Source organism: Lutjanus erythropterus, chromosome 16, assembly GCF_056507025.1.
Source record: "Lutjanus erythropterus isolate fLutEry1 chromosome 16, fLutEry1.hap2, whole genome shotgun sequence".
NCBI lineage: Eukaryota > Metazoa > Chordata > Actinopteri > Lutjaniformes > Lutjanidae > Lutjanus > Lutjanus erythropterus.
In genome coordinates, this window is record NC_139332.1 from 36,954,072 (window position 1) to 36,978,161 (window position 24,090).

At 39.0% G+C, this 24,090-nt stretch overlaps 3 protein-coding genes across 3 annotated transcripts; all 3 read left to right on the plus strand.

Annotated features, from left to right (window-relative positions):
• The first annotated feature begins 366 nt into the window (after positions 1-366).
• Positions 367-6,544, plus strand: LOC146313585 (uncharacterized). The gene is made up of 2 exons (XM_084739603.1): positions 367-545; positions 4,413-6,544. The coding sequence occupies exons 1-2, from the start codon at positions 521-523 to the stop codon at positions 6,011-6,013; spliced, it is 1,626 nt and encodes a 541-aa protein (XP_084595729.1). The 5' UTR covers positions 367-520; the 3' UTR covers positions 6,014-6,544.
• A 289-nt stretch (positions 6,545-6,833) lies between these two features.
• On the plus strand, positions 6,834-14,251 carry LOC146313586 (uncharacterized). Its single transcript, XM_084739592.1, has 2 exons — positions 6,834-8,794; positions 10,991-14,251. The coding sequence occupies exons 1-2, from the start codon at positions 8,680-8,682 to the stop codon at positions 12,670-12,672; spliced, it is 1,797 nt and encodes a 598-aa protein (XP_084595718.1). The 5' UTR covers positions 6,834-8,679; the 3' UTR covers positions 12,673-14,251.
• A 1,277-nt stretch (positions 14,252-15,528) lies between these two features.
• On the plus strand, positions 15,529-23,748 carry LOC146313587 (uncharacterized). Its single transcript, XM_084739576.1, has 3 exons — positions 15,529-16,010; positions 17,509-17,988; positions 19,035-23,748. Exons 1-3 carry the CDS (start codon positions 15,965-15,967, stop codon positions 21,056-21,058), a joined length of 2,550 nt encoding a protein of 849 aa, XP_084595702.1. The 5' UTR covers positions 15,529-15,964; the 3' UTR covers positions 21,059-23,748.
• Positions 23,749-24,090: the final 342 nt, after the last annotated feature.

Sequence of the window (24,090 nt, forward strand, 5' to 3'; positions counted from 1 at the left end):
AGGTTTATTATTATTATTATTATTATTATTAATATTATTAAGTAGGCCTGTTTATATTTTCTGTTATTTATGTATTTTAATTTATATCTCGTATTTTATTATATTTTTGTTTGTGTGTTTACTGTATGTATATTATGGGTAGTCTGTGTTATCATGGTGATTGTGAACTGCAAAAACATATATACAAGCTATATCCAGTTATTCCAATGGACATACACGTGGAGGTCCCTGGTGTATTGTTTGTTTTGTAAGAGGTCCTTAGCTGATAAAAAATAGAACCTCTGCTGTGACGCATTGATTGTAAGTAAAGGTTTGGCCAAATGTTTTATTTTGAAAGTCATAAATTGAACCGGAAGCAGTTGCTAACCATTACCGTTTAACATCACACGTGTTACCATCGGATCCAATGGGAGGGAAGCAACAGAGCCTGTCTGTGTGGATAAATGTGTTGAAGTGGACTTTGTGTAAACTTGAAGATGATTTGAAAATCTGAATTATCGTGCCTGGAGGAAAAGTCAAAATGTCTCAAGCAGTATACAGCGCAGGTTTGTGAAGTTTCCATTGTTATTTTCACTGTAAACATCTGAGAACCCAGCTGTCCCTCAGGATCCTCTGCATGCTTGTGCTACATTGCACGATATTGCTATTATTTTGACTGATATTGAAGCCATTATTTAAATGTTAAGTACAGTGATTTTTACATTGTATTTTCACTTGCAATTTTATTTTGTGCTGGAGTCTGTACCAAATAACCATTTTCCTTTAAAGGGTGCGAATTTTGTGAGTTTCCTTTTTCTGATAGTTGAAAATCTCAAAAAAAAAAAAAAAAAAAAAAAAAACAATTGCGGCGGCGCGTGTAGACGCAGCGACCCGGTGCTCTTTTCACATTGAAAAGAACTTAAACCCGAACCGAACTTGTCAGCCTGAAACAACACTGGATCGGCTGGAGGCGGAGGGGATACGTGGGCGAGAAAGGAGGCGACGGCGGTGCTGTGAAAGACGCCGAAAACGAGGCAAACGAGCCGGCAACAGAGCTAGGCTAACCGCAACTCCGCATAAACCAGCGGTTCCAAGCGTCTTTCTCGCCAACGTCCGCTCCCTGGTTAATAAGATGGACGAGATTAAACTACGGGACGTTAACAACCCGATAGACAGCTGTATCATGGTGATAACAGAGACCTGGCTGCATGAAAACATCTTGGACCTAGCCATGGAGCTAGCAGGACGTACACTCTTCCGGGCGGACCGCACATTGGAGTCCGGTAAGAGGAGAGAGGGAGGTGTGTGCGTCTATAATAACAACAGTTGGTGCCCGGACGCTGCCGTTATTGAGAGACACTGCTGCCCAGACCTGGAGTTTCTAATGTTGAGGTGCAGACCGTTTTATTTGCCAAGGGAAATAACCCAAGTGTTTGTAGCTGCCGTGTATATCCACCCACGAGCTAATGCTAACGTAGCTATGAGCAGGCTGCATGACAGCATCACCAGGCAACAAAACAAACACCCAGAGGGCTTCTTCATGTGGCTGGAGACTTTAATCACAAGAATGTTGACATTCAAACAAGGAAGGGAAGAACACTAGACCAGGTCTTTACCAACATCTCTGGAGCCTACAAAGCCCGCCCCTCCCCCCACCTCGGACACTCAGACCAGCTTTCCTTGTTCCTGACACCAGTTTACAAGCCCCTCATCTGCAGGTCTAAGCCACAGTACAAGCTAGTGCAGTGCTGGACTGAGGCCACATTATCCTTGTAGGACTGTTTTGAGGACACCATATGAGAGTCCTTTGAAGACCCAGAGATTGAGCTCCACTCCTCCTCTGTACTACCGTACATCAGTTTCTGCATAGACAATGTAACATCAAGGAAACAGGTGAAAACATTCCCCAACCAAAAACCCTGGTTTAATGCCGATATCAGAGCACTACTCCAGGCCAGGGATTCAGCACTGAGGACAGGGGACAGGGAAGCCGACAGGAAGGCTAGAGCGGACCTGAACAGAGGCATCAAGGCTGCTAAAACAAAGTACAGAGAGCAGATAGAGGTTAACTTAAAGGAGAACATCCCCTGCTCCATGTGGAAAGGCATACAGAATGTTATGGACTAGGGATGGGCACGATTAATCGATGATCGATAATTGATCATTAAGAATTTTGTCGATCACGTAATTTTTTTTCGATTTTTCGACAGTGTTAAACAGAATTCATGTAGTGTGCGTCGAGAAAGCAATGTAATGAATTTCATTATGTGGCGGTAGTAAAATATCCCACCAGCGGGGGGCGATATAGCAAAGAAAACCGCCTGCGAGCTGACTTCTGCCCTGCCGCTGTATCTGAAGGTAGTAAACATGAAGCGTGCACGGCGAACAAAAACAAGTAGGTTAAGTAAGTTATAGCCCAGGACAGTTACCACCGTAGCCTTCATGTAAACCTATAGGCCTATAATGTGTTATTGTTATGTGGGACCTCCCTCTCTCAGTCGTGCCTTCTGGCAAAATAAAAAAAAAAAAAGGTCAGCTGCGAGTCTACTTTGTTCTTTGATTAAATGACTATTAGTTAATAATATGATGTTTTATATTTGTGTTTAAAAGAGGCGAAATGTAGCCTATTTATTTTGTTTTAGAGAATAGCCTACTGGCTCTTATTTTGTTAAGATCCCGAGTCCCGACGCCTCCGCGTAGGTATATTTCTATTGTTTAACAGTTGCACATTTAAATTGTAAATCGCGCAAGATGTGGATTAAAGTTCTCCTTAAATTATTATTATTTATTATGATTTTTTATTCTGTCTAAAAGAGGCGGAATTGTATTTTGTTTGAGAAAATAGTACTGTCACTGGCTTTTATTTTGTGAGGAGTTTCAGCCCGACGCCTCGCGGTGTTTTGTTTAACAGTTGCACATTTAAACTGTAGCCTAAATTGTGCAAGAGGATTGTTGGATTAAATTGAGAAAAATCAGACTGCCTGTGGTATTTTTAATCATTTTTTCTATCAGACATTTCTTAATGATTAAATCGATAATTGATCGTTAATTCTCATGATTATCGATCAAAAAGTTTGTGCCCATCCCTATTATGGACTACAAACAATGCCACAAGTTTCTTGGCCTGCACATCTCGGAGGACCTGGGCTGGACTGTGAACACCACCCACATCCTCAAAAAGGCCCAGCAGCGTCTCTTTTTTCTGAGAACGCTGAGGAGGAACAAACTCTCTCCACCTCTGCTGAAAAAATTCTACCACTGCACAATAGAGAGTGTCCTCACCGATGGATGTACGGTGTGGGATGCCAGCTGCACTGCATCTAAAAAAGAAACAACTGCAGCGGGTCATCAAGACGGCTCAGTGGATTATCGGCTGCCCACTTCCACACCTAGAAGAGATCTACTCCAGCAGTCTCCTCCGACGGGCCACAAAGATCCGGGATGACCTCACCCACCCAGGACACTCTCTATTCACCAGCCTTCCCTCTGGCAGACTTAGAGTCATGAGAGCCTGCACCAACAGACTGAGACACAGCTTCTTCCCCATGGCTGTGAAGAGACTGCTGCAGGAACCATGACTCCCCCCCCCTACTGACTACTGACTGACTGTCTTGCACTCTTGATACAGACTTATTACAGTCTGTATCTGTTGTAAATATTCTAACTGCACCTTATTTTAACTACTTATTTTTACTATTTATATTACATTATATTTTATGACCAGGACATTGTAGCTGCTACAAGAGATGTTACCAAACGAAATTTCACACTTTTTTTTTTTTTATTCAGATCTAGGATTGCAACTAACAATTGTTTTCATTGTTGTTTAATATATGACTTGTTTTCTTGATAAATCAGTTGGTGGTTTGGTCCACAAAAAGGCAGAAAATGGTTTTTAAAAATGTTGATCCCTGTTTCCTAAAGTCCAAGATGATGTCCTCAAATGTCTTGGTTTGTCCACCACTCAAAGATATTCACTTTACTGTCATAGAGGAGTAAAGAAACCGGAAAATACTCACATTTGAGAAACTGAAATTATAGACTTTAGTAATCAGTTAATCATTTTGAGCCCTTTCTTTAGAAAAAATGTCCAAAGTAGTTGGTGATTAATTTAATAGTCGTTTAATAGTTGAAAAGTTGTTACAGCTCTTATCAAACGGGGTACCATTCTGAGACCAAACCATATCAGGAGGAAACAGGAGCTCTGGAAAAATGGTACAGTCAGATAAATTCTTAATAGCAATGAATTGATTAATAAGTAACATCCCTAATTTCTGTATAGTGCAGACATACGCCATGATCCCATACAAACTGCAACAGAAAGTAACCTTTCTCCACACACATTTTAAAAAGTAGTGCTTCCAATGGAATAAATATTAAGAGAAAATTACAGTTTTCTAAAAAGTGTGTATTTGTTTCATTGTTCTCCACAGATGTCCAGCAGCTGCTGGAGAGTAAAGAAGAGGTTCCCCCTGAGCAGCAGGAGTTGAGTCCTAGTCTGGACCAGGAGGACCCACCAGAGCTGCCACACATTAAAGAGGAACAGGAGGAACTCTGGGCCAGTCAGGAGGGAGAGCAGATTCGATGGCCGGAGGAGGCTGATATCACCAAGTTCACATTCACTCCTGTCCCTGTGAAGAGCGAGGAAGATGATGAGAAACCTCAGTCATTATTCATTCCTGTCCCTGTGAAAAGTGAAGAAGATGAAGAGAAACCCCATTTCTCACAGCTTCATCAAAGACAAACTGCACAGATAAAAACAGAAGCAGATAAAGAGGACTGTGTAGGATCAGAAGCAGCCACGAAGTTAAGTCCAGATAGTCATTTACAGCCATCTTCTTATGACAAGACGTCACACTACTCTGAATCCGAGACTGATGACAGTTGTGATTGGGAGGAAATAAGGGAGCCTCAGTCGGAGACATGTAATACGCAAAAAATGTCAGTTAGCTCATCTGGATGCACTGTGACATTTGGCCACAAGGAGCATCTGCAGAAACACAAAGGAATACAAACAGGAGTGAAACCATTCAGTTGTTCAGTTTGCAGTAAGGCATTTGGAGACAGTCGAACTCTGAGACAACACGTAACTGTCCATACAGGGGAGAAACCATTTAGTTGTTCAGTATGTGGTAAAATGTTTACACAACGAGGAACGCTGAATCGACACTTGACTGGTCACACAGGAGAAAAAATATTTAGTTGTTCAGCTTGTGGTAAAAGATTTGGAGAAAGGAGATATCTGAAACAACACCTGACTGTTCACACAGGGGAGAAACGATTTAGTTGCAGTGTTTGTGACGGAAGATTTGCACGTAAGTCATACCTGCAACGACACATGACTGTACACACAGGGGAGAAGCCATTTAGTTGCAGTGTTTGTGATGAAAGATTCACAAGAAAGGATCATCTGAGGGAACACTTGACTGCTCACACAGGGGAGAAACCATTTAGTTGTTCAGCTTGTGGTAAAAGATTTGGAGAGAGGAGACATCTAAAACAACACTTGACTGTTCACACAGGGGAGAAACAATTTAGTTGCAGTGTTTGTGATGGAAGATTTGCACGTAAGTCATACCTGCAACGACACATGACTGTCCACACAGGGGAGAAGCCATTTAGTTGCAGTGTTTGTGATGAAAGATTCATAAGAAAGGATCGTCTGAGACAACACTTGACTGTTCACACAGGGGAGAAACCATTAAGTTGTTCAGCTTGTGGTAAAGGATTTGGAGAAAGGGGATATCTGAAACAACACATGAGAATTCACACTGGAGATAAACCATTCACTTGTTCAGTTTGTGGTAAAGGATTTGGAGAAAGAGGATCTCTTAGCCGACACATGAAAATCCATTCAGGTGAAAAGCCATTCAGTTGTTCAGTTTGTGGTAAAAGATTTGTAGAAAAGGGATATCTGAGACGACACATGAGAATTCACACTGGAGATAAACCATTCACTTGTTCAGTTTGTGGTAAAGGATTTGGAGAAAGGGGATCTCTTAGCCGACACATGAAAATCCATACAGATGATTAACCATTCAGTTGTTCAGTTGAGAATCCACACCACTTAAATGCAGTATTTGAAGACTTACCCGAAAGGAACATCTGAGACAAGATTGCTCTCATCATAAAACAATTGTGCTGGTGAGAACAGCCGAAGTAAGTGAACCAGCAGAGATGCTTGTTGAGCCAATTTATTCCAGCTAGATTGAAGTACTGGGGGCAAGACTTGGATCAGCAATGATCATTTCAAAGCTGTGATACAGACTCCAAAATATGTCATGTTTCATCTTTTGAACTAAGATGAAGCCACATTTTTATTCTGATTTTAGTTGTGCCCACAATAATTTTGCATTTTCACTCCAATATCTTACCAGAAACAAATCAGAAATCTGGACACAGACAGAACATTGTGGTGCTCTCCAGATTGGATATGACTTAAAGTTATCTCAGCAGTAGGTTACAACTGCTCTGCACGCACATTTAAAGTGTAAGTACCAGAATGCTTTGTTAAGATGGTAGTAACAAGACAGCACTGTCCTGTTTACTTTTTAATGGCACCCAAGCATGACATATTAGATCTTCAATATGCTGGAGCAGATACTTGTTACATATTAAAAGTAATTTTGCTTTCCTGCTGTTAATGTAGTATTACATGTGTCATCATTGTCAGCATTGTTATTCAGCTGTAAATCATTTTATTTAGTATTTCTTTGTTTGTTTGTTTTTGCCCCACACGGATGCAAAAGCACATTTGGCAGTGATTATTTTGACTGTATATCAGTACATGGATGAATTTAATCATGACCAGTTTAAGTTTCATGTCAAGTATTTGGAAAAATTTTCACCAGGGAAAGGGTTGATACCATGATTAACTTAATGTATATGTCACTAAAATCCTTTTGAATTTGAGGTCTTTAAAGTCTTTAAAATAATTGTTGAATTAATTGATGGAAAATGAATCACTGGGTGCAGCCCTAACACTAATGTATCTGTCCCAACTTTTCAGAGATGTGTTATAGAGGGATTAAATTTAGAATGAATGTATATTTATCAGTATGAACATTAAATATCTTGTATTTGTACTGTATTTAATTGAATGCAAGTTAAAACGTTTTTGCAAATTGTTGCATTCTATTTTTATTTACATTTTACACAATGTGAGAACATTTTGGAATTTGGAAGTACTGCAAGAACACCTCCTTTTTGTCGAATATGATGTTTTCCTGGATGTCCAGTAAGTGGCAGCACTGTCTCACAGAGCTACATCAAGGAACTGGGGGATCCAACTTCTCTTTTTTATAACCATTTCTGCTCATCTTTGTGTTGTCCATTAGTTTCTGTTAAAGAAACATTTCCAAAGAAAATTCAGAACTTAATAACAGACACTACTAACTGCTTTAAATGTGCCTTATTGACTTAGACAAATCAATACAAATGCCTAAAATACTCTGATGTTAATTGACTTATTCAGGGGTTTATTCATGGTTATTATCATTATCAAGAAATGTTCAATGTATTTTTGAGTTGTTGGACCGAGTATTTATATGAACTGCCCACAGTGGTCGACTTCCAATTTGCCTGTTTCTACTCTCCTTTATCTGTAAGAAGGAAGGGGAATACTAAGTAGTGTCAATTAAATCTTATTAATGTTTGAAGGTTATACTTGATTTCATACTTTCTTTAACAAAAATAAATAGAATCATAATGTTGACTGTCAGCTTTCTCTGTGTTTGTACATATATGATATATTCTTCGGGCACTGTAATACATAAACATATGCAGCCAGTTTGTCTGGGCCAGATTTAAGCCTCTCTGAGTCGTATCGGCTCTTAACTGTGTGTGTGACAGTAATTACTTTGTAGTCACTTAATTAAAGGTTAGTTTAGTTAGAATCCTCCTAAAACATGGAATTGTCTGTTAAGTGTTGCATCATCCAAATGTACCATTATAATCTGTTTCTCCTTGCTGCCAGAAAATATATTTAATTGTCTTACATTTGCATTTGTAAATACACACACACACACAACACCCCCGACCAAAAATGAAAAATGAAATGTCCAATTGTGCCAAAAAGTATCAGTATCATGTCACCTTTGAAAATTTTGGTGCCTTTACCGGTTTGGAACAGGTCTGTTCAACCATCATCACTAAACCTGTATGCCAGAGACCAAAGCATATCTCACTTAACCGTCAGCATTTCGCATCGAAATGTAATGTACACATTTATACTGTTGCTGCTGCATGGCGAAGTTACGCTACAATTTATGTTAAGTCGCTTTTATTTTGAAAATCAACAAAAAGAAGTGGTACCGGAAGCAATACATTGGCTAATAACGTATCCATGGGCTAACGTGCAGTCTTTAACCGTCTTATATCACGTGTGTTACCATAGTGAAGCAGCAGGGCCTGTGTGTGTTGATGAACTTGTTGAAGTGGACTTTGTGTAAACTTCCGGGATGTTTCTGCTCAGACTCATCTCCTGTTAGCCAAGAAAGCTAAAGGAAGTTAGCTTAGCTTCCTGCAGGAAAAAGACGGACACGGAGATCGGTCGGACAGCGCGGAATGGAGCATCTTCAAGAAATATCACACCGTGTTTTTCACAGATAGAGCTGTCAGAATAGACTCTGCTGTTCCCTTTACTTGAAAAATGTGTCTCAACCGAGTTGATAATAGACGGAGCCGAACGTGATCAAATGTATGAACACGGCGCATCATCAGACACACCGAACTGTTTTTAACGGAGTGTCTGGAGGAAAAGTCAAAATGTTTGAAGCAGGGAACGAGGAGGAACAACACAAACTACACACAGCAGGTTTGTACAATTTCATTCTCACTTTAAACTGCTGAGAAACCAGCTGCTACCAAAAGTTACAGTGAACCAGTCAATGAAAATATTTTTTTTCATTCTCACTCCAACATTGTTCATACAGTGTTTGTGCAAAGTAACCATGTGAATCTAAGACGTAGAGAGACACACACACACACAAACATATGTATGTATATATCTATATATATATGTGTGTGTATATATATGCATATACATATATGCTACAAAGCAAAAATGGTTCAGAAATGGTTTGAGGAGCACAACAACAAGTTTGAGGTGTTGACTTGGCCTCCAAATTACCTAGATCTCAGTCCAATCCAGCATCTGTGGAATGTGCTGGACAAACAAGTCCGAACCATGGAGGCCCCACCTCGTAACTTACAGGACTTAAAGGATCTGCTGCTAACATCTTGGTGCCAGATACCACAGCACACCTTCAGGGCTTTAGTGGAGTCCATATCTTCACATGTCAGGGCTCTTTTTGCAGCAAAAGGGGCACCAACACAATATTAGGCACAATATTCATTTATGTTTTGTGTAACTGAGCTTTCTGTCTTACAGTCATGCGTCAAATCACTCATCCTCACTCTGGACATAAACAAACAGCAGCAGGGCTGCATACAAAGATGTTTTCCTATAAAGTAATAAAATCTAAATGTCTCTACAGACCAGAGTGTCTTTTTTCCATGCCTTCATACTATTTATGTAAAACTTGGGTAAAATGGTTCAACTCCACCGTACTTAATACTCCCACAATGTAGGCTGAGCTGATCATCATGATGGTGCCATTCCCTCAGCTGGAAAACAACGCACCGTCACTGTACATATTCTGCCAGAATGACAACTTCACCGCTCACATTTCCCTCCTCTCAGCGCATATTCAGTGTAACTCTGTAACCATAGACTGTAATCAGTCTGTCCCAGCCCTTTATAATGCTCGCTAAAGTTACACACTCATGACAAAATACTACTCTGACCAGTCAGTCTGCAGTGTGTGGTATCTTACCTTTATCACTGGAACTGAATCTAAAATAATCCAAAACATGGATAGAGTCATTTTTCTTCTTTTTAACCAGTTAGCCCTGTTTTATCCCCAAGACAACATGTTTCTTTTTCCTTATGAAAGCCATGTTTCTCTGCTCAGCTACGCAGAGACAGATTTCCGGTTATGTAAGCTGCACACTACAATATAGCATCTCCCTATCAGTTTAATAGAAAGAGGAATGTCTATTATATTATGGTAGGGCTGGGTTAAAAACATCAGTTAATCAATTAGAATAAATTTTCTTCAGATTTTTCTGCAGTTTTTGCCTTTGGTACAAGATCTTTTGGTACAAGTTGCGCTAATTTTAGTGTGTTGGTCAGGTCATTTTTAATAAAAAAAAAAACATGATTAATATAAATGTCAATTTTTAATGTAAACATTCATGGTTTCAATAAATCACCAGGTTCCTTCAGAGAATCTGTTTTATATCCAAGTGAAATTGGTATTGTAACTGAAATATCCTGAATTCAATCAAACCGTGACTCAAGTGAACTGGGACCTTGTGAATTGAATCAAATTGATTTGGGAAATCTGAATCGATACCAGCCCTATATAACGGTATTGAAAATCACACCGGCGGGATTTCCTTATACCTAGTATACCAAATACTTTTATACCATCCAAGCAAACAAATCCCACCTTGACATTAAGACCAAGCATCTTGGCTTTTGTTTGCATTCAGGCTTTGCTTTGTGTATTTCCCTGACATCAAAATTGGGTATACATGAATGCACAAAAAACATGAAAATATGATCCGAACACATGTTCATGTGTCGGAGTGAAGGATCACTGTCGAGTCCAACTGCCTTTCATTTAAAACTACTACAAAGAACTTCCAGATTTTGTTGATTTTGAATCAAGCAGGATGTTTTTCATTAACTGCAGCTTTCACTGTGAAATTCACCAGATCTACAAGATCTACAAGTCAGATTATTTTAAATGTCCACAGGGTGAGCTTCAAAAACCTGCTTTTTCTTTTTATGCACCCTGTTGATGTTTGAATGACTTCCAAATATGTTTTTCAGAATGTGCAGCATTTCTGCCCATGTTTAAGAAAGCAGTGGTGTCAGTTGTTTAAATGTTAGCAGGAAATTACAGCACTAAAATGTGTGTATGTATTTTTTTGCTCCTCTCAGATGTCCAACAGCTGCTGGTGAGTAAAGAAGAGGTTCCCCCTGAGCAGCAGGAGTTGAGCCCCAGCCTGGACCAGGAGGATCTACCAGAGCTGCCACACATTAAAGAGGAACAGGAGGAACTCTGGGCCAGTCAGGAGGGAGAGCAGATTCGAGAGCTGGAGGAGGCTGATATCACCAAATTCTCATTCACTCCTGTCGCCGTGAAGAGCCAGGAAGATGATGATGAAGAGAAACCTCATCTTTCATTCACAATTGTCCCGGTGAAGAGTGAACAAGATGTTGATGACGAACAGAAACCTCACCCTTCATTCACAACTGTCCCTGTGAAGAGTGAAGAAGATGATGATGAACAGAAACCCCAGTTCTCACAGCATCATCAAAGACAAACTGCACAGATCAAAGCAGAAACAGATGAAGAGGACTCTGGACAATCAGAACCAGCCACAAAGTTAAGTCCAGATAGTAATTTACAGCCAGCTATTCATGACAAGACGTCACACTCTGAATGTGAGACTGATGACAGTTGTGATTGGGAGGAAACCAGGGACACTCAGTCAGAGTTATGTAATATCGGAAAAACATCATTTAGCTCATCTGAATGCACTGCGACATTTGGGCTCAAGAGACATTTGCAGAAACACAACGGAAGCCAAATGGGAGCGAAGCCATTCAGTTGTTCAGTTTGTAGTAAGGCATTTAGAGATAGACGAAATCTGAAACGACACATGACTGTCCATACAGGGGAAAAACCATTCAGTTGTTCAGTTTGTGGTAAAAGGTTCACACAACGCGGAACACGGAATCGACACTTGGCTGGTCACACAAGGGAGAAAACATTCAGTTGTTCAGTTTGTGGTGAGAAATTCACCCAATATGGAGCTCTAAAACAACACTTGACTGACCATAGAGGGAAGAAACCATTTAGTTGCAGTGTTTGTAATGACAGATTCACACGAAAGGCTCATCTGAGACAACACTTGACTGTTCACACAGGAGAGAAACCATTTAGTTGCAGTGTTTGTAATGGAAGATTTGTACGAAAGTCACATCTGCGACGACACTTGACTATCCACACTGGAGAGAAACCATTTAGTTGCAGTGTTTGTGATAAAAGATTTGCTCAAAAGGGACAACTGCGTGAACACTCCATTATCCACACAAATGACAAACCATTCAGTTGTTCAGTTTGTGGTAAAAGGTTTGGAGATAGGAGAAATCTGAGAAGACACACAAGAATCCACACAGGAGATAAGCCATTCAGTTGTTCAGTTTGTGGTAAAAGATTTGGAGAGAAGGGGTATCTGAGCGGACACATGAAAATCCATACAGATGATAAACCTTTCACTTGTTCAGTTTGTGGTAAAGGATTTGTAGAAAGGAGATATCTGAGACGACACATGAGAATCCACACAGGAGATAAACCGTTCACTTGTTCAGTTTGTGGTAAAGGATTTGGAGAAAGGGGATATCTTAGCCGACACATGAGAATCCATACAGATGATAAACCATTCAGTTGTTCAGTTTGTGGTAAAAGATTTGTAGAAAAGGGATATCTGAGTCAACACATGAGAACCCATACTGATTACATACAGTATTTGAAGACTTACCCGAAAGGAACATCTGAGACAAGATTGCTCTCATCAAAAAACAAGTGTGCTGGTGAGAGCAGCCGAAGTAAGTGAACCAGCAGAGATGATTGTTGAGCCAGTTTATTTCACCTAGAATGAAATACTGAGGGCAAGACTTGGATCAGTACTGGTCATTTTAAAACTGTGATACAGGCTCCAAAATATTTCATGTTTCATCTTTTCAACTAAGATGAAGCCACATGATCAATTCTATTCTGGTTTTTAGTTGTGTCCAAAATAAATTTATGTTTTCACTCTAATATTTCACTGGAAACAAATCAGAAATCTAGACGCAAAGAAAACGATGTGGTGCCCTCCAAATTGAACATGGCTTATAATTACCTCAGCAGTAGGTTAGAACTGCTCTGCACATACATTTGAAGTGAAAGCACCAGAACGCTTTGTTAAGATGGTAGTAACAAGACAGCACCATCTGGTTTACTTTTCTTATGGCACCCAAGCATGACATATTAGATCTTCAACATGCTGGAGCAGATACTTGTTACATATTAAAAGTAATTTTGCTTTCCTGCTGTTAATGTAATATTACATGTCATTGTCAACATTGTTATTCAGCTGTAAATCATTTTATTTATTTAGTATTTTTTTGCCCCACACGGATGCAAAAGCACATTTGGCAGTGATTGTTTTGACTGTATATTAGTACATGGATGAAATAAATCATGACCAGCTTAAGTTTCATGTCAAGTTTTTGGAAAAATACAGATTCACCAGCTCAGGGAAATGGCTGATACCGTGATCAACTTAATCTAAATGTCACATTACATTTATCTAATATTGTTATTCAGCTGTAAATCTTTTTTTTTTGCCCCACACCGATTCAAATGTGCATTTGCCAGTGATTATTTTGACTGTATATCAGTACATTGATGAAATAAATCATGACCAGTTTAAGTTTTACATTAAATACTTTCACCAGCTCAGGGAAAGGGTTGACACAGTGATTAACTTAATATATGTGTCACTAAAATCCTTTTGAATTTGAGCTACATTATTTTTATGATCACACATCTGATACAACATCTATTAAATATGGTGGACATTAGACAAATTTTAAAATATTCCCCAATTATTATTCTGATTTGCTTCATGTGTCTCATTTTCAGGATAATGATTGAAATATTATTGCCAAAAGTTTTTTAGTTCTTTTTGAGGGGTGATTTGTTATACTAATCACGTAACAACAAAACTCTCTAGAAAACTGATAGATTAGTCAAAAATAATTGTAGAAAAATAAGTAATTGTTAAAGCAATTGATTGAAAATTAATCATTAGGTACAATACATCAGTATCAAGTGTAGGTGGCATCAAATCAAGTAATGTTCAAGTTACCAGTTACGATCTACAAGCTCTGATGTGACCAGATTTCTCTCCATGCATCATCACCAAATTGAACTTGTACAGCACTGCAAAGGTTCTGATGAAGTCTTTGTGCCAAAATGCATAAGTTATGTTTGATTTGTGTGATGTGAGCCAAATAAATAAGTGAAATGTGAGTATTTTGTTCTCCTTGGCTTGAAGACTTCATAGAAAACTTCTGGACTATCTGCAGTTTTGTACAAATTGGTGAACCTCACTTGATCTATGCTTGTGAAAAACAGCCTTTTGAGGATGTCCTTTTAATACCCAATCACAATCCTGTGTGCATATTTACCAAAAACAATAAAGTTTATCGGTTTGAACACTGAATATCTTGTACTGTATTCAATTGAATATGAGTCAGAAGGTTTTTGCAAATCATTGCATTCTGTTTATATTTATGTTTTACTCAACATCTGAATGTTTTGGAATTGGGGTTTTGGAAGTCCTGCAAGAACCTGAATATAATGTTTTCCTGGATGTCCAGTAGGTGGCAGCAGTGTCCCACAGAGCTACACTAAGAAATTGGGGGATCCAACTTTCCCCTTTTTTTTAAAATAACCATTTCTGCTCATCTTTGTGTCGTCCATTAGTTTCTGTTCAAGAAATATTTCCAAAGAAACTTGATAACAGACATTAGTTTTTATTTCTTATTTTATATTCATTTCGATTATTTGTTGCTGGTAATCTTGTTGCCTCTATGCAGCTATTTGACTTCATGATAAAATAAAAGAGTAACACTAAAAATGTCTTCTATATTTATTAATGTTTTAAGGTTATTCTTGATGTCATACTTAGTTACCTTGTGGTGTTGCAATACCACTTATCTAATATTTCAGCACTAATTTTACTATATAGAAATACTCCATTCCAAGTAAAAGGCCTGCAGAAAAGGTTGAACTAAATGTAAACAAAAGTTATTGAGAAATTAAAATACAATTAATGTATCAAAACTAAACGTAATCATAATGTTGAATGTCAGCTTTCTTTGTGTTAGTACATATATAATATGTTCCTCAGGTATTATTATATATTAACATATACAACCAGTTTATAAGGGCAGGATTTAACTCCTCTGTGTGACAGTAATTACTTTGTGCTCACTTGATCAAAGGTTAATTTAGTTGGACCCCTCTTAAAGCCTGGTACATGGACTGATCTTTTCTGGCCATGGTTATTTTTACCTGTAAAACTGTCTGTTGTGTAATGTATTGCATCAACAAAATGTACAATTAAAATCTGCTTCTCCCTGCTTCTAGAAAAATTATTTAATTGTACAACTATTTGCCTTCGTAATAAATTTGTTAGGTGCCATGTGATTTTAGCATTTTTTTTATCATCACGTTGAAAAATTAAATACCCATTTTAAAAGTTAGCATTATGGGTTAAATTGTAACAAAAAGTATCAGTAATGCTGCTGCATGGTGAAATTACGCTACAATTAATGTTAAGTCGCTTTTATTTTGAAAATCAACAAAAAGAAGTGGTACCGGAAGCAATACATTGGCTAATAACGTATCTCTGGGCTAACGTGCAGTCTTTAACCGTTTTATATCACGTGTGTTACCATAGTGCAGCAGCAGAGCCTGCGTGTGTTGATGAACTTGTTGAAGTGGAAGTGTAAAATTCCGGGATGTTTCTGCTCAGACTCATCTCCTGTTAGCCAAGAAAGCTAAAGGAAGCTAGCCGAGTTTCTTGCAGGAAACAGACGGAGGTTGGCCGGACAGCGCGAGACGGAGCATCTTCAAGAAAGACGAAACTGTGATTTTCACTCATAGAGTTGTCTGAACAGACTCTGCTGTTCCCTTTATTTGAAAAATGTATCTCATCCGAAATGGTGCCCTACGAAGCTAATGAAGCTAATTAAGCTTGCTAGCTGGAAAAAGACGAGGATGACCGGGATCTAATTTATGAACACGGCGCACATCAGAAACACTAAAGGAATGTGTCAAGAGAAAAAATCATAATGTCTGCAGTAGACAACGAGGAGGAACACAAACTACACAGAGCAGGTGTGTACAGTTTACTTGTTATTCTCAGTTTTAACTGCAGAGAAACCAGCTGCTAAGAGTTCAAGTTCTTTATTGTCATATGAACAAAAAATATAGTGAAGCAGTCATTGATAATGGAATTCATAATTCCCAGCTCCCTCCAACAATGTTCATACCATAATACAATACCATCTTTTAACCTCTCTTAAACAACTAAGCTGTTGATAATACACATGCATGGATGGACATTGCTAAGCTAAAAAGCAACATGCTTAAACAGTGAAATAAATATTCTTGTGCTGTGAAGAAAGACTTACATGACCACAACACAACTCAGTTGTGCAATACTGCTGCTTCTTTTTATTAGAATAGAATAAAATAACTTTCAGCAGAATAGTTGACTGTTCACCAGTGTTCGAACAATAAAAATTAAATATAAATAAATTGCGCTCGGTTGTTTTGAATTTTTCCCCCTTGAGCTTATAATAACTCCACATAGCTGATATGATGATGCTGATCTGTCTCACTCAAGTTTGGCTTTTGTCCACCTGCTCACCTGCATTACTGTGACACATCTCTCCTTACAGGAGGTCGCTTAAAGTATAGTTGAACATTCAAGTTAAAGTTTAGACTAATGGATCTTATGTAATTATAGTTTAAATGGCTTCTTAATATGTAGTTGTGACTATTTTGACTGATATTGCTATTGGCATATGAGCTGTGATATTAGAGAGAATGAAGTTTTTCTACATTATTCACATTTTCATTAAAAGGAAATCATATTTGACTGATGATTATGCTTTGATTTTTGAGGGGATCTGTACCAAACTAGCTAGCTACAACCAAAGAGAGTTACAGCAGAGAGTGTAGTGAGCAGCAGTTCGTGGTTATTCTGGATGTTAGAGCCATGTATGTGTTATGTTCATATGTAAGGGTGTATATATGAAAATATGTGGTCACTTGTAGTTCCTTCATGTGCACAGTAGGTGGTATGTGGAGTGTAGGGAATGTATAAGTAGAGGAGGAAGTAATCACCTCAGCAGGTGTTGCTTACCGGGAAAGCACACAGTTTTTGACTGCCAGGTGTAGCGTGGTCGACAATTGAGCCTTTGTTTGTTTTGCATGTAAGTTATTAATGGATATAAGTATATGTAGATCAACTTACGCTTATTGTGATGGACCAGTAGATGTACAAATAAACACGTTTGAATAATGCTGCACAGACACTTGTGAATGAGGATTAATCGACCTGCTGCACAAAGGAGACGTGTTAACTAGTCAAGTACTGGTATAGCAGCCCCTCGGTGTAGATTTTTTTTTTTTTTTTTTTTGACCCAAAAATATTAATATTTTGACCAGAATTTGAATGTTCAGATTTGTATACATGAGGAACACTTCTGGGAAGCTACAGAATGATATAAAAACCTCAAAAACCCACAAATGAATGTAGTTGCCCTTAAAATGTTAATTAGAAATAAGTTTTCTAAAATGCGTGTATGTATTTCATCATTCTACACAGAATTCCAGCAGCTGTTGGTAAGTAAAGAAGAGATTCCCCCTGAGCAGCAGAAGTGGAACCCCAGTCTGGACCAGGAGGATCCACAAGAGCTGCCACACATTAAAGAGGAACAGGAGGATCTCTGGACCAGTCAGGAGGGAGAGCAGCTTCGAGGGCTGGAGGAGGCTGATATCACCAAGTTCACATTCACTCCTGTCCCCGTGAAGAGTGAAGAAGTTGATGATGATGATGATGATGATGAAGAGAAACCTCACCCTGTATTCACAACTGTCCTTGTGAAGAGTGAGGAAGATGAGGATGAAAAGAAACCTCATCCTTCATTCACAACTGTTCCTGTGAAGAGTGAAGAAGATGATGATGATGATGAAGAGAAACTTCAGTTCTCAGAGCTTCATCAAAGACAAACTGAACAGATAAAAACAGAAGCCAATGAAGAGGACTGTGGAGGATCAGAACCCGTTTTCAAGTTACATAGAGCAGGTTTGTATAGTTTCATTGTTATTCTCACTTGAAACTTCTGCAAAACCAACTGCCCCTAAAAGTGTTCAAGCTCTTTATTGTCATGTGTGCCAAAATTACAGTGAAGCAGTCAGTGGCAATGAAATTTTTAGTTTTCAGCTCCCTCCAACAATGCTTACATTACCATGCAAGTAAAAATAAGAATCTAAGACATAAATTCATGGGGCCATTATTGCAGCAAAAGTATTTACAAATGTAAGTGGAGAGCTGTGTAACACCACCTCTGCAAATGTGTATTTGAAATCCAATTTGTAAAAAAAAAAAAAAAAAAGAATCTCAAAATCCATTTTCAAATTTGCAAGTGTATAGAGAACTGGAAATGTGTAGCCAAATCTGTAAATATGTACATCAATTTGTCAGTGTGTAGGAAATAGGGTTGGCCCTGACCAAAGACTTTCCTAGGTGACTATTAGTAGGTAGATTTAGCCATTAATCAACTAGTTATTACACGTTTATGATTTTAAGTTAATTATTTAAATACATATTTTGAGGGCATCAGAAAATGGTTGAGTTCCATGGCAATTTGTAAGGATCCTGCATTTGTGGGATGTGCAGCACTGCTGATTATGTGGGTGGGGTTCCCCTATTGACTCTATTGTTTTGAGTTATTTGTGGGATTTGGCTGACTGAACTCTCTATTGAAGTAGTGACAAGGAATAAACTGTTATTCAATTGATGCAGCAATCAGCATACCATTCGTCAAAACCTCTTCACCCTGCTGTCAACTAGCAATCAATACAAAGGTATCAGCTGTGAGATCTTGTACCCTGTTATTGAATTTGAGACTAGCATAAAATGCATAAATTGCAGCTGCCTTGATCTAACTGTCATTATTTGGCTTTTTTTTCTCTGGTGAAATGCAAAGTGCATGTTTGTATTGGTCTGAATGGCTTCCAAATATTTTATACAAAATGTACAACATTTATCCCCATGTTTAGTGGTGTCAGTCGTGTAAATGTTGACATGAAAATCCAAAATGTGTGTATGTATCTCATTATTCTACACAGACATCCAGCTGTTGGTCAGTAAAGAAGAGGTTCCCCTTGAGCAGCAGGAGTGGAGCCCCAGTCTGGACCAGGAGGAACCATCAGAGCTGCCACACATTAAAGAGGAACAGGAGGAAGTCTGGACCAGTCAGGATGGAGAGCAGCTTGGAGGGCTGGAAGAGGCTGATATCACCAAGTTCACATTCACTCCTGTACCTGTGAAGAGTGAAGAAGATGAAGAAGAGAAGCCTCAGTCCTTATTCATGGCGGTTCCTGAGAAGAGTGAAGAAGATGAAGAGAATTCTCAGTCCTCACATCTTGATCAAAAACAAACTGATGAAAAGAGAGATGTAGAGCATTTGAAAACAGAAGCTGATGGAGAGGACTGTGGAGGATCAGAACCAGCCTGGAACTTTAATCCAGATAGTAATTTACAACAAGATACTAATGACAAGTCTCCAGACACCTCTGAACCCGAGACTGATGACAGTAGTTGTGATTGGGAGGAGAACATGGAGACTTTGTCAGATTTATGTAATGCTGGAAAAACATCAGTTAGTGCCTCTGAATGCACTGCAGTGTTTGGCCACAATGAACATCTAGAGAAATACAAAGTAATCAAAACAGAAATTAAATCATATAGTTGCTCAGTTTGTGGTAAAGAATTTGGAAAAAGTCAAACTTTGAGACGACACTTGACTGTCCATACAGGAGAGAAACCATTTAGTTGTTCAGTTTGTGGTAAAAGATTTGGCCAAAGGCGACATCTAGGACAACATTTGACTGTCCACACAGGGGAGAAACCATTTAGTTGCAGCATTTGTGACGAAAGATTCAGCAGAAAGGAACATCTGAGACAACACTTGACTGTTCACACAGGGGAGAAACCATTTAGTTGCAGTGTTTGCAATGGAAGATTTGTACGAAAGTCACATCTGAAACGACACATGACTGTCCACACAGGGGAGAAACCATTTAGTTGCAGTGTTTGTGATAAACAATTTGCAGGAAAGTCAAATCTGAGACGACACATGACTGTCCACATAAGGGATGAAAGAGCTGCACAAAAGGGACAACTGAGAGAACACTCCCCAGTCCACACAGATGATAAACCATTCAGTTGTTCAGTTTGTGGGAAAGGATTTGGAGATGGGAGTAATCTGAAACGACACATGAGAATCCACACAGGGGAGAAACCATTCAGTTGTTCTGTTTGTGGTAAAGGATTTGGTGAAAGGGAATATCTTAGACGGCACATGGGAATCCATGCCAATGATAAACCATTCAGGTGTTCAATTTGTGGTAAAGAATTTGGAGAAGCTATATACCTGAATCGACACATGAGAATTCACACAGATGACAAATCATTCAGTTGTTCAGTTTGTGGAAGAGGATTTGGAGAAAAGGGATATCTGAGACGACACATGAGAATCCACACAGATGATAAACCATTCAGTTGTTCCATCTGTGGTAAAGAATTTGGAGATAAGAGTAATCTAAGACGACACATGAGAATCCACACAGGGGAGAAACCATTCAGTTGTTCAGTTTGTGGTAAAGGGTTTGGTGAAAGGGAGTATCTGCGACGACATATGGGAATTCACACAGATGATAAACCTTTCAGGTGTTCAATTTGTGGTAAAGAATTTGGGGAAACTGTATACCTGAAACGACACATGAGAATTCACACAGATGATAAACCCTTCAGTTGTTCAGTTTGTGGTAGAGGCTTTGGCGAAAAGGGATATCTTAGACGACACATGAGAATCCACTCAGATGATAAACCATTCAGTTGTTTAGTTTGTGGTAAAAGATATGGAGAAAGGGGATATCTCCGACGACACATGAGAATCCATGCAGATGATAAACCATTCAGTTGTTCTGTTTGTGGTAAAGGATTTGGAGAAAATAGAAATCTTAGCCGACACATGAGAATCCACACAGGGGAGAAACCGTTTAGTTGCAGCACTTGCGATAAAAAATTCACTCGGCTCGCTCATAGCCAAAAACACAAGTGTGTTGGTGAAAGCAGCAGAAGTAAATGAACCAGCACAGATGCTTGTTGAGCCAATTTATTCTAGCAGGACTAAAGTACTGTAAGCAAGACTTGATTCAACACTGATAAGTTAAAAACTCTGATACAAAATAACTAATGTTTAATGCACAAAATGCTTGACTTTTTCAGCTAAGCTACAGCTCCCAGTAGAGGGGCAGAGGCTTACTGAGGACATCTCTTTGCAACTGCCTGTGCAGGGATGTTGGACCCCAACCATTCTCCTAACTAGCTTTCTTTGCTTCCTGTCAGACCTAGGTTATGGCTTTTTGCAGACTTGACCCTGTCATGCCAGCCCCACAGAGCAGTTGGATCACTGCTTTTCTGACAAAACCCTGGCATCCAACTTTCAAGGGGTAGACCCTGGCTTTCCAGCCAGCCACTTGGCACTGTGCTGACAGCTCCAAGTACTTCATGTTTTTCCTTTCATGGGCTGCTGTCATGCCCTCCTCCCAGGGGATGGTGAGCTTGATGATGAAGACACTTTTTCCACTCTCCATTACCTCAGACAGCTTAACCAGGATTTGATTATGGTGCTTCCTGAAACGTTCCTAGGTCAGCACCACCCTGCATTCTTATAAGATGTGCTAGAGGCTTGCCTTGACCTTGCTGCACAGCAGGCAGCCTACCTCACTTCCAAACCACTGGGTGAGATTCCAGGGGAATGGGAGGGTGTCACCGGCCGCCCTCATCAGGAAGATCAGGAGTTTAGTTTGTGGTGTTCTCCAAGTGTCTGCACAACTGATGTGCCTATTCAAAGTAGTGCCCCATAGGGTCCAGGATCCTTGACAGCCTGGTTTATTGCCTTTATATGGAAGTGCTTCTGCTTGAGCCTGGTGACTTTGTCCATTACCATAGTCTTTTGTGTTTTCTTGGTGGCTTTTGACCAGAACTGTTGAGGTGCTCCCCTGCCTAAGCTAGTGTAAAGGGTCTGCACTGACACTATCACCTCTTGGTGTTGCAGACAGGAGATGTCGTGATCTACCTCAGCTTGCACCTCCCACTTGCAGCCCATGTGGATGGGGACTTTAGCACTCTTTATAAGCTGATCAGCGAATTCCTTAAGCTCCAGTATAAGGTGTGCCTCTCGCTTGTATCCTAGACTGATGGATTTCATAGGGAGCTCCAGCATATTCCAGGACTGTATCTGAAAAACAGTGGGGCAAGCCCAACCACTGTCGGATGTGGTTGTTAGCCAGGCTGTCCTTCCTGCTGATCTCTGATGTGGGAATTTCACAGACCTTTAGTGGCCATGTCACCCATCAATATAGTGTGCATTAGCAGCACCACATTTCGTCCTTCCCACACAGATGGCTCTCATAAGTCTTTGTCAGGCCCTCCACAAGTTGTGGCATTGCTAGCATCCCTATATGTCTGTCAGATAAGTCTGCAGTGTACTGCCTTCCCAGGCTTTTAAGTGTGTTTTTTTGTCTAAAACAGGGAGACTTCTTAAGTTAGTAGCCTTGATTTTCATTCTTGCCAGTGTTATCAGCTCATCAAGACACTTTAAGAACCTTGCTGTGCATGAAGGATGCTTGTGACATCAGCCATGTAGGAAAGCTGAGAGGTGTAGCTCGTCTGTTGTGACTGTACTGGGTCTTGATGTATTGCTCCAGTTTCTCTTTGATGGTGTCAAGCTACCCACCTCTCTTCTCAGCCAGCAACTGTTGGGCATGCTTGAAAGGATCTCTGAAGAAGCTGGTTATCTCCTCTCTTTTCTTCCTCCTCCTTCTGATCGTCTCCACTCTACGCAGTTTGGCAAGCCTTTGCTTGAGCTCATTCTAGAGCTCCTTTAGGCCAACTTCCACGTTTGGTGCAGCTTTTTAAACTATATTACTACAGTGGTGGAAGAAATCTATGTCATGACCAGCGCAAGTTTTAGGTCAGGTACTTATAAAAATACTCATTCACTAGTTAAGGGAAAGAGTTAACGAGGTGATTAAATTAATCTGTGTCACCAAAATCCTTTAAAATTTCAGGTCCAGTATTTTTATGATCAGATAACCTCATCTGTCAACATGTGCTAATTTTAAGGCCACTTATGCATACATAGTATATGCTGAAATATATACTTTAAAATGTATTCATTTTCTGTGGTATGAAATATAATTTAATTTAACATAACTTTTCCACTTTTCAATGAACATTCCTGCTGAAATTTTGTACTGTGCAAGAAACTAACTTTGAATATTCAGGAGTTGCTTCATAGTTATTATAGTTATTAAATAATGTTTAATGTCTTTTGCATGTTTTTTGAGGTTGTTGGACTGATTGTTTATTTGAACTGTCTGGGATGGTCATCTGCAATTTGTTTTTGTTTTCTGCTCTCTTTGTCTAAGAAGAAAAGCTGTGTCATTTAACTACAGATTGACCAGAGATTTTATTTTATTTTTTATTTATTTATACTACTTGTTGCTGGTAATTATGGCCCTGTGCCTGTGTTGCCTGGTGTAACCTGTTTGAATTAATAATAAAATAATGGAAATTTTGAAGGCGAGAACAATTGCAGATGTCTACTATACTTTATTTATTCGGTTTCAACATTAAACTTTATTATTATTATTATTTTATTTTTACTCTATTTATTCTATCCTGTGTGCCACAATAGCAGTTACATATAATTTTAGCATTGTAAGAATGTTTATTTCACTTTCTCTTTGGTAAAAGTACTAATACTACTATGTTCAAATACTCCACAAATAAAATCAAAGAACTGCATTAAAGGTTGATCTCAGTGTAAACACATTTTATCAGCAAAATATAATGGAAGTGTCAAATCTAAAAATATTCATGATGTAGAATTTCAGCTTTCTTTTTGTTATTAGACATAATATATTCTTGGTTTATTATTATACATTAGCATGTATATAAGTATTTAATTGGGGCAGGATTAACCCTCTCAGGGTCTTTATTGACAAAAATAAGGTATGGACTGATGCTGCTGTTTCTCAGACTCTATTTACTGTGTATGTAGTAATTGCATGTAGTAATTACTTTGTGGTAACTTGATTAAGGGATCATTTT

Coding starts and splice junctions, on each gene's coding strand:
- LOC146313585 (XM_084739603.1), top strand. CDS start 521: ATGTCTCAAGCAGTATACAGCGCAG. Junction 546..4,412: donor TCAAGCAGTATACAGCGCAG/GTTTGTGAAGTT, acceptor TGTTCTCCACAG/ATGTCCAGCAGCTGCTGGAG.
- LOC146313586 (XM_084739592.1), top strand. CDS start 8,680: ATGAACACGGCGCATCATCAGACACACCGAACTGTTTTTAACGGAGTG. Junction 8,795..10,990: donor ACACAAACTACACACAGCAG/GTTTGTACAATT, acceptor TGCTCCTCTCAG/ATGTCCAACAGCTGCTGGTG.
- LOC146313587 (XM_084739576.1), top strand. CDS start 15,965: ATGTCTGCAGTAGACAACGAGGAGGAACACAAACTACACAGAGCAG. Junction 16,011..17,508: donor ACACAAACTACACAGAGCAG/GTGTGTACAGTT, acceptor CATTCTACACAG/AATTCCAGCAGCTGTTGGTA. Junction 17,989..19,034: donor TTTCAAGTTACATAGAGCAG/GTTTGTATAGTT, acceptor TATTCTACACAG/ACATCCAGCTGTTGGTCAGT.